At 31.7% G+C, this 10,005-nt stretch overlaps 3 protein-coding genes across 3 annotated transcripts; 2 read left to right on the top strand and 1 right to left on the bottom strand.

Annotated features, from left to right (window-relative positions):
• Nucleotides 1-93: 93 nt before the first annotated feature.
• LOC113560311 (translation initiation factor eIF-2B subunit epsilon-like) lies at nt 94-2,338 on the bottom strand. The gene has a single exon (XM_026966092.2). The coding sequence runs from the start codon at nt 2,078-2,080 to the stop codon at nt 149-151; it is 1,932 nt and encodes a 643-aa protein (XP_026821893.1). The 5' UTR covers nt 2,081-2,338; the 3' UTR covers nt 94-148.
• Nucleotides 2,339-3,785: 1,447 nt separating this feature from the next.
• Nucleotides 3,786-5,006, top strand: LOC113548791. The gene is made up of 2 exons (XM_026949863.1): nt 3,786-4,607; nt 4,671-5,006. Exons 1-2 carry the CDS (start codon nt 3,786-3,788, stop codon nt 5,004-5,006), a joined length of 1,158 nt encoding a protein of 385 aa, XP_026805664.1.
• A 390-nt stretch (nt 5,007-5,396) lies between these two features.
• On the top strand, nt 5,397-9,702 carry LOC113549113 (alpha-soluble NSF attachment protein-like). The gene is made up of 5 exons (XM_026950272.2): nt 5,397-5,789; nt 7,647-7,843; nt 8,335-8,600; nt 8,693-8,866; nt 9,430-9,702. Exons 1-5 carry the CDS (start codon nt 5,698-5,700, stop codon nt 9,577-9,579), a joined length of 879 nt encoding a protein of 292 aa, XP_026806073.1. The 5' UTR covers nt 5,397-5,697; the 3' UTR covers nt 9,580-9,702.
• Nucleotides 9,703-10,005: the final 303 nt, after the last annotated feature.

Genomic DNA, 10,005 nt, shown 5'->3' with positions numbered 1-10,005 from the left:
CAACTAACCTTAATTATTTTATTTTACTACTTAAAAAATGTATTCTATTGATTTTTTGTTTAAAAAACAACTAAGATTTGTATTTATTTTTTTGTAAATAAATATATATATATTTATAATATGCATTAAACAAGTTTTATATAAAATATTACGAACTGTCATCTTCATCAGAATCTGTTTCTTCTTCAGCGTCCTTTAACCATTCGATTAATTTGTTTGCTTTTTCTCTTATATTTTTTGCAAATTGAGTGTCCTCTTCTTTTTCATGCCACTTTAGAATTGATTCTTCACTCAGTATGTTCATGTTATATAAATGATGTATTACTTTGACTATAACTGTGTTGAGCAGTTCCTCACCTTTGGCAATGTCTTCGATCGCAGACAGACAGTCTTCACACGAATCTGTAGTTTTGATGTAGTTCCTTAGTACTGGCATAAAGTAGTCTAATTTAGACTGCAGCTGTGTGTAATACCGTACTTGGTTCAGAGCCTCAAGCTCAGCTTTGCTGTTCAGCGTCAACATTGCTCGAATCACTTGAAAGTTAGCTTCTCTATAATTGATATTGTACGCATATCGCGATGAATTAATTTCTAATATTAGGTTGTCGCAATGCACATGGTCTTCAAAACCTCTGATCAACGAGTCCACAACCTCAGAGTAGAACATGCATATGTCATCGGGAATGGACGCAGCCACTGATGCAGTGTCATCGTCCGATGAAGAGCAACTGTTGATGGACCAAGTCCTTTTGCGAAACGTCAAGCCTCTCACATCTTCATCATCGTCTGAATCTGAATTGTTTTCTGCGTCGTAAATGTACGCTTTGGCACTCAACTTTTTCGATTTTTTATTTGAGTCAGAACTGAGTAGGCGTTTCTGCTTTAACTCAGTGTTCGGTTCGATCACGACTCCACTCCCTAGAATACAACTGTCTGAGATGTTACTGTTCTCTTTGATCGTACAGTTCTCTCCAATGACTGAAAACCGTATAACGGATCTGTCTTTGACATTGACACCGTTGAAAAGGTAAGAGTTTTCTATCACGACGTTATTACCGATCGTACAGTTTTTGCCGACGACCGTGTTGGATATCCTCGTGTCGCTACCGAATTTCGAGTCCGATCCCACGACCGTATCGTTGCCCACGTCACAGGTCAGGGCCAGCTTTAAGTTCTCGCCGAAGTAGACGTTGCCGTACCTGATACTGTATTTGTCCACCACTTCTGGGACCTGGGGATAAGACCATCGGTGCAATACGTCTCGGGTGACCCGCTCGTACGACGGCCAGTCGAACACTTCACCGGCGTATCCGTCGTCGTCCACCACATGGGCGTAGAGCGTGCTGTTCAATATCTCCTCGTTGATGAGCAGCCCCTTGACGAAGTCGTCCTTGGTCTGGAAGTCGAAGTTGTCTGCGAACAGCGGCGGGACGGCCGTCGAACAGACGACTACGTTCGTGTCGACTAGGTCGCGCCTAATGTCCACCGTCTTGTCGAGCACCAGTTCCAGCGGCAGGTTGATCTTGCCTCGGGCCCTGTTGTGGAACAGCACCCTGCTAGTGTCGGCGGCCAACACGATGGTCTGGTCCGCCGCCGAGGTGGTGTTCGGGTCACCGGACCGCTGGTAGACGATCGTCATGACGGCTCCCCTGTCGCCGGTCTGTCGCAGCGTCTTGAAACGCTTGACGAGCGGCAACAGCGGCAGCCGGCCCACGACGTTGCCCCACAGCAACACGAAGTCGTTTCGGATGAGCGCACACGCGTCCAAGTGCCGGAGCACGTCGCCGAACGATCGGCAGGTGTCCGAAGTAGTGTAGACGATGTTCAGCCGTCGGGCACAGGACGCGCGCTGCACGGACGCCTTGATCCGGTCTGCGCTCCCGCTGGAGCAGAACACGATGACGTCCACGATGCCCGAAGACTCGAGCATGTCGAGCGTGTAGTGTATCAGAGGCCGGTTGACGAGAGGTAACAGGCACGCGCTGTCCCCGTCGGCCGCCGGCCAGAAGTTCTTGTGGAAGAAGTTGGCCACCACCACGGCCTGCAGCACGTCCTGCTTCTGCACCTTGTTGGTGCTCATGGCGAACCGAGTGCTTTACGACGCTCCGGGTGAAGACTTTGGGTAAAAAGGACGACAAAGTCGAGACGTGTCCAAGAGCTTCGACTTCAGACTCGCTGGTGGCTGCGTACTTTTTTACACTCGACTACTCGATTCACTGATAACGCGCGCCAGAATAACAACCTGATACTGTGGCGCGATTTACCAGTGATAACACGAGCGGGACGTAAACACGGTCCGTTCGACGTTGCCGCGTTGCGCGTCGTCGGCCCGGCAACGTTGCGGCCGACCTACCGACGGCCATATTATCACATACAGTAATATTATTATTATTACTCTATATAGTTGTTTTATTAGGAGCGTCTAAACACAGGAATGCACCTTATGCACTCTGCGCATGCGCGTAATTTATTCACCACTATCATTGTTAAGCTGTTATCAATACATACCACATATTATATTTGAAAAGTTAATTATTTTGAATTTGTTTCCGTTTACTACATGTTGTATAAATAATATAATAATAACAATTTAAGTGTTAAAATAATTTACAGTTTGTCATTTCATTTTAGTTGTTAAAAAACATGTCAAATGTATAAAGTATAATAATAATATTTAAAGTGCTAAAAAAAAATCAAAAAACATCTATTAATTTTACTTCTTAAAATAAGAATGTTCAGTTTCGTCACAACTTAAAATATATTTTTTTTTTTTAGTAGTATATTTTTGTTTTACTTCATTTATTATATTATGTTTATTTTTCAAATGCCTTGTAAGTGTAAACTTAGTAGAAAATTGACTTTTGCAAGTATCACAATTAAATTCCATTATTCTTTATTGTATTTAAAATAATTAAATGCAAATTTTATGTTAAAACAAAAAATCATTACACTTTATATCTGTCATTGACAGCAATAACTATCTAATATGCTGAGATGGCTTTTAATAATGTTTATTTATATCTACATTTTACCCAATTACCTATTTGAACATGTCATAAACTAGACTTTATCAAAATTTATTACCAAAAGGCTATTTACTAAATGTTTTATTGAGTATTAACAATACACAGTCTTGTAATAGATACTTTTAAAATTGTATTTAATTATAGATACCGAGATACAAGTACATCCATTCAGAAAGCATTTAAAATACATATCAAATACTTAAAAAAATATATTTAAGAACAAATATAAATACTTTATTTTTTACTTTTCTACTAGTTAGCTTTCCAAATTAATGTTGTAATAACTAATTTAAAATTGTCATGTTACATTCATTTTAATATTAGGTAGTAGGTTGTTAATGAAATATAAATAAGAGGATAAAAAAATATCATTCCCAAAAAATTTTGTTGTATGTAAGTATATTTATATTTTATAATAATCACATTCACAAATAAACAATAAACCAGCAATAGGAGACAAGAGTTTTCAATATTTATAAATGGAAAATATAAATAAAATAGACAAATAGTATAATAATTTTCAAAATAAAAAATATGTGACAACTGACGAATAATTCGTTTATCAAAAGTATTTGTATAAAAGTATTTGATTTTTCAAGTATAAATACCTCCTAAATAGTATTTAAATATGTGTATTCAAATACTTTACAAGACTGATATTACAATTTTAAAAATTCAATATTATCTAATATCTATATAAATTACATTATCTTAATAGTAAATACTTAACTACAATCGACATAAAGTAACCAAAATACAATGGGCTCAGTACCTCACCGTTTATTATGTTCATGGCATGTAGATAGAGCTTGGAGACAAAACATTTGCAAGATAACTGGACCTACACGCAAAGAAAAACAAGGAATTATATATAAAACTCTAAAAGTTCTTCAATCAATGTGTGATGAAAATGAATTTAATAATGCTTTAAAAGAATTTAACCTTGAGCTAATGAATGATCCAGACACTAGAGACTTTGGCATATATTTTGATCGCATGTATGGCAATAGAGTTGGTTTGTGGGCATATTGCCATCGAAAAGGTCTAGGTATAAATTGTAATATGCATCTAGAATCTATGCACAAAACAATAAAATATCATTATTTAAATGGTTGCAAAGTTGGGCGGTTAGATAAAAGTATAACAACTATTAGAAGATATACCCGTGATAAAAAAGTTGAAAGAATTATAAAATTAACTAAGGGAAAAACAAGTACAAGGATTCAGGAAATAAAAAAAAGACACAATAAAAGTACATTACTTGAACTTACAATCAATCTGGATAGTGAGAATAACTGGAGTGTTGAAAGTGAATTTACACCAAGTCAGTTTTATAAAATAAAAAAAAATAATGATGATGTATGTTGTCCAATGATATGTTCTATTTGTAAGTTGTGTGTTCACACATTTCAATGTTCTTGTCCTGATTACCAAATCAAGTCTATGATATGTAAGCACATACATTATGTTGCTCTGAAGACAATGTCAACAGAAAATTCTGAAGATATTGCTATTTTGTCAGCAGCAGATACAGAAAATATAAATTTTGATGCAACTTCAAACAAAGATGATGAAATACAAGTTCATATTAAGACACTTGAAAAAAAAAAAACAGAAAATATGCAAGAACAATTTAAAGAAAAGGCCATTAGTCTAGCCAATAAAATAAACAATATAAAAAACAGTGAACATCTTAAACAAGCATTAAAACAATTAAACTCTTTAGAAGCATTCATTGATGCAACATCAAATAATGACGAGACACATGAAGATTTTAGTAAGATAGTAAATGAACCACCAAATAAAAAACTTAAAACTCAAGACACATTCTTCTCTACAAAAAAAAAAAAACAGGAAAAACCTAACGAATTAATAAAACCAACGAGAGTTGAAACTGAACAGCTCAATACTATACTACTAAAAAAAAAAAAATATATTTTAAGTTGTGACGAAACTGAACATTCTTATTTTAAGAAGTAAAATTAATAGATGTTTTTTGATTTTTTTTTAGCACTTTAAATATTATTATTATACTTTATACATTTGACATGTTTTTTAACAACTAAAATGAAATGACAAACTGTAAATTATTTTAACACTTAAATTGTTATTATTATATTATTTATACAACATGTAGTAAACGGAAACAAATTCAAAATAATTAACTTTTCAAATATAATATGTGGTATGTATTGATAACAGCTTAACAATGATAGTGGTGAATAAATTACGCGCATGCGCAGAGTGCATAAGGTGCATTCCTGTGTTTAGACGCTCCTGTTTTATTACTCCACATAAGCCTGCTGCTCTACACGGCCATAGCCCGTATCAGTAGTAGCGCTCTCTTGTGACGTTGCAACACAATCATTTTATCAATATTAGTCCAAGACAGTCAGCTGAAGTGAGTCAGTGTCTGCTCGGTGAATTGTGGTCCGCTTTATTTTGTCGTCGTTTCGACGTTTCGTAACAACTAATAGCCACAAAGCGATCGATTTGTTTTTCAGAATTGTACGTTACGTGAACTGCGCTGTGGTGAAAAAACGTGCGATTAAAAAGAAATATCAATTGCTGATTGCCTTTGTGCAAAACATAATTAATATAACAAAAAAGTCGTTGGACGACTGTGCTTTTTAAGTTTTTTTCAATTTTGTCTGACCGTCCGATAGTCGACATGTCAAGCAACGAGGAAAAAGCCATGGCCCTGTTAACCGAAGCGGATAAGAAACTCAACTCGTCGAAAGGATTGTTTTCTTCGTTATTTGGGTGAGTGTTGGATATTCGTGTAAATTGTTGAGTGTGGTCGTAAATTGCATAACATGATTTTGGAGTTAGATAGTTGGCAGTGGAGTGGGGGTTTTAGGTGGCGGAGTTATGAGTTTTTGTCGTAACTGTTTTGGAAAGTTGTTGAAATGTCGACGGAAAGGTGTTTTGTTGGTTTTTTTGTGTGTGTGGTGGAAGGGAGTCTCGGAGCGATCAAAATTATGACTTTTTGAACACATTTCTTAATTCTAGACGATTTAACATTTTCGAGCTGTTATTAGGTATATAGTTTCTTTGATTGTTAGGTAGTTGTTATCATGACTTTTATAAAGACCATGTCTTAATGATTCTGGTTATATAGTGGAAAAATCACATGTTGCGCTAATTACTTATTTTGACGTTGTAGACTTTAGGCTAACGATAATTTATTATTAAAAAGTTTTCATGACTGGTATACAGACAACAGATATGCTTCACTCACTTAATTCACTATGTAAATAATGGTTTGCCTTGAGGATGAAGAATATATATCCAATATAGTCATATGAGTACTTGTTTTAATTATGTGTTGCATTTGAATACTGAATGCCATTGTAATGATTTCCTTTTTATTTATTTATAGTATGGACGTTGATTTTGGAAAATTGAATTATTTATAGTAATTAAATATTAATGAATTTCATCCCCCATTTCTGCATGCTTAAATTCACATTAAACAGACCTTTGATTTATTAATGTGGAATACTGAAAATGATGTGTGTATGTTGTGTATTAATGTATTAATGATTTTGAATTTCAAACTTTCTTATATATTAATTTGTTTTCTGTTAAAATTGTTAGTTTTCATTTGAAAAATAGTTTTTAGTTGGATTTTGTTATTTTAAACATACCTATTAAAATACATTTGGGTAAACTCTTTAAGCAAGTCGAGGAGTGTTAAAATATAAATAAATTAATCTTTCTTTGTTTTTTCTATAGACTAGAAAACTATTTGACCATTTTCGATAAAAGTTATATCAATAGATTCTTTGAGACTGGGAGAGTTTAAAGCTTCATTTTTTAACCTAAATGAATCAGTTTAGGGTGCCTTACACATGCTTTTTTTTTTGACTCACCAAAATCAAATAGTAAATAATAATAATATAGTTATTTCAGAAATATGGCATATAAAAATGAAAAATATTGTACAACAAATTATGTTACAATAGTTAATATGGTAATTAAATAGGTGGTATAATTTCTTACAAAACTGTACACAAGTGAAGTTGAGTAATTTTGCTAGTAGTTCTATAAAATAAATAGCTTAAATACCATAGGTCAATTCAATTAAAAGTGTCAATTGTTTAAAAAATGTATTTTCCTTTGTAGCAATAGCAGCAATAATATTGATAACCTAAACTTAATGCATTTCTACTTCCTACATAGATTTTAACCGAGATTTTAACTTTGCTTAAAGTTATTAGGATAGTGAATTATGTAATAGAAATTAGGCAATAAAAATTAATAATTATCATACTATTAAAATAAAGTAATTCAAATAATATAAAAATTGGTTTTCATAATTGTTAACAAAAACAAAAATGTATAAACTTAATTAGTCTTTCAAAATTCAGAAAAATTTAAAACTTTATCTACCTACAACATAAATTTAATCATTTTATTTACATAATTTTTTTAATGATCTGTAGAAAAATGAAAACATATTTTGGACAGTATGTACCTAACAATAATTTTAATACCTAACTAACTATTGATAATTAATGTTTAAATTAGTTTCATATATAAATATGTATTATTAATATTTATCATGAATTAATATATTAATCATAAATCTGACTTGTTTTTAAAATTATTTTTTAGGAATGTTTCTAAGGTAGAAGATGCAATTGATTGTTACCAACGTGCTGCAAATTTATTTAAGATGGCAAAAAAGTGGTCGCAAGCTGGTCGAGCATTTATTTTGGCTGCTGATCTCAACGCTAAATCAGGCCGTAAACATGATGCTGCTACAAATTATGTGGACTCTGCAAACTGCTTTAAAAAAACTGATCCAAATGGTACGGTTATATATTTAATCTCTAGTACTTCAAATACTTTCAATTTATTTGCGTGATTCAAAAACAAAAAGTAAAATGTTGTAACTATGTATTTTTATTTATTTGCTTATGTTGAGTATTAACTAAATATTCTAAATTATTAAAATATTTTACAAAATTATTAAGGTTTTCTTTCTATAGTATCAGCTCACGGAAATGAATTGTTTCCCTTATACTTATCCCAAAGATGTTTTATCATCAATAAAATTAAAAAAAAAAAATTGTATTTAAGTACGCAATCACATTCAGAATTGGATCTCCTTATGAAATGATATATTATATATATATTATTAGTTTTTTTTTTATGTGAGCACTAAAATCTTAATTTATTGTTTTTATATAGTTATTACTAGTAATACTCTAGTTGTTACTCTCTTTTATGTCTTTATTTTGCATCCAACCGCTATAATCATATAATACTAAATTTTTAGTTTTTTTTTTTTTTTCTATAGAAGCTGCAGTATGTTTGGAAAAAGCAATTGATATCTATACAGATATGGGTCGTTTTACAATGGCTGCGAAACAACATCAAAATATAGCTGAAATGTATGAGACTGAAGCTGTTGATCTAGAACGTGCTATAACCAATTATGAAAAGGCCTCAGATTATTTTATGGCTGAAGAAAGTAAGAGTTCAGCTAACAAATGCAAACTTAAGGTGGCACAGTATGCTGCTCAACTGGAAGACTATGACCGAGCCATTCAGATATACGAAGAGGTATAATTATTATAGCTTATATAAAATTTGGTTTCAATCGGTAAATGTATATTGTATATTATTATATTATTCTATATCATTGTGTTTTATAGGTTGCTGGAACATCATTGGACAGTTCTTTGTTGAAGTATAGTGCAAAAGAATATTACTTCCGAGCAGCTTTATGTCATTTGTGTGTTGACGTACTTAATGCTCAACTGGCCATGAATCAATACACTGAACGATACCCGGCATTCCAAGATAGTAGAGAATACAAATTATTACAGGTAAATAATAACAGTTTTAATTATGTTTTGTTAATGATTATTTTAATTTAATTAACTGATGTTATGACTGGTTTAAGCCAAGTAGTACATATTGTATTCAATACATATTAAATATTAATTTTATTATAAAATGTCTTATTATTTTAAATGTATTTAATATTTTATAACTTAACTATTACATTATCACTTATTGAGTTCATAAAATTAAATTATCTTAAGTACCTACATTTTTATTGGATTTTTTTTGTATTATTTACAAAAGTAAATAGTCAAAAGTCTATCAAAAGTTAAGAAACTTATTCTATTTATTTTTATATTATTGTAAACAATGAAAATGCATAAAGTAATTGTAATAATAATCTAATTAACTCTATTGTCATTATTATAAAGTTATAAAGAACATTATAAATTATTTTAGTCTATTCCATTTCTAATACACATATCCTATACTAAAAATACTGTGTTAATTAGGTAAAATATGATAAAATTACAAAAAAAATTAAAACTTAGTTTAAGTTAAAGAAAATCTTTGAGTTGTCTAAATTGAATTATTTTTCTTTAAGGTGTTGTTAAACCACATTCAAGAGCAAAATGCTGATGGTTTCACTGAAGCTGTTAAAGATTACGATTCCATATCGCGGTTGGACCAATGGTACACAACAATATTACTGCGTATTAAGAAACTGGTGAATGACACTCCTGATTTGCGCTAATTTTGTTTATGAATAAGTACATATTTTTAAATTCCTTAATTTATAAAACAACTCTCATAGATAACATCAACAACAACAACAACAAAAAAAAGAAAAGAAAATGTATACTGTATATATTTGAAATATTTGTGTATATTTTCATTCCTTGCACAATTAAAAATGTCAAAAAATGAGATCTTCTATATAATATAATGTGACATTTTTTTTTTGCACAGCATGTTTAAAACCTTGTGGTTTTATTTAAATGGTATTCAAGTATTGAAATCATATAAAAAGGGAAATAGATTTGACAGTTGACTTTTTTTTTGGTGATTACAGATTTCAGATTTTTTATAAAATATCCTAACCTAGTATTTTATAATATTTAAAAAATTAGCTTACATTCCCTTCTGTATGTTAAATGTTGATCTGCAATGTCGCTTGCTA

This window comes from Rhopalosiphum maidis, chromosome 4 (genome assembly GCF_003676215.2).
Source record: "Rhopalosiphum maidis isolate BTI-1 chromosome 4, ASM367621v3, whole genome shotgun sequence".
Taxonomy (NCBI): domain Eukaryota; kingdom Metazoa; phylum Arthropoda; class Insecta; order Hemiptera; family Aphididae; genus Rhopalosiphum; species Rhopalosiphum maidis.
Note: the sequence above shows the minus strand (reverse complement) of the source record. Positions and strands in the feature narration are given on the sequence as shown.

What these genes read in the sequence shown, in the direction of transcription:
- LOC113560311 (XM_026966092.2), bottom strand. Translation starts at nt 2,080, where the DNA reads ATGAGCACCAACAAGGTGCAGAAGCAGGACGTGCTGCAGGCCGTGGTG.
- LOC113548791 (XM_026949863.1), top strand. Translation starts at nt 3,786, where the DNA reads ATGGGCTCAGTACCTCACCGTTTATTATGTTCATGGCATGTAGATAGA. An exon ending in ACAAAGATGATGAAATACAA is followed by an intron (nt 4,608 to 4,670) that starts GTTCATATTAAG and finishes TTTAAAGAAAAG; the next exon opens with GCCATTAGTCTAGCCAATAA.
- LOC113549113 (XM_026950272.2), top strand. Translation starts at nt 5,698, where the DNA reads ATGTCAAGCAACGAGGAAAAAGCCATGGCCCTGTTAACCGAAGCGGAT. An exon ending in TTGTTTTCTTCGTTATTTGG is followed by an intron (nt 5,790 to 7,646) that starts GTGAGTGTTGGA and finishes ATTATTTTTTAG; the next exon opens with GAATGTTTCTAAGGTAGAAG. An exon ending in TAAAAAAACTGATCCAAATG is followed by an intron (nt 7,844 to 8,334) that starts GTACGGTTATAT and finishes TTTTTTCTATAG; the next exon opens with AAGCTGCAGTATGTTTGGAA.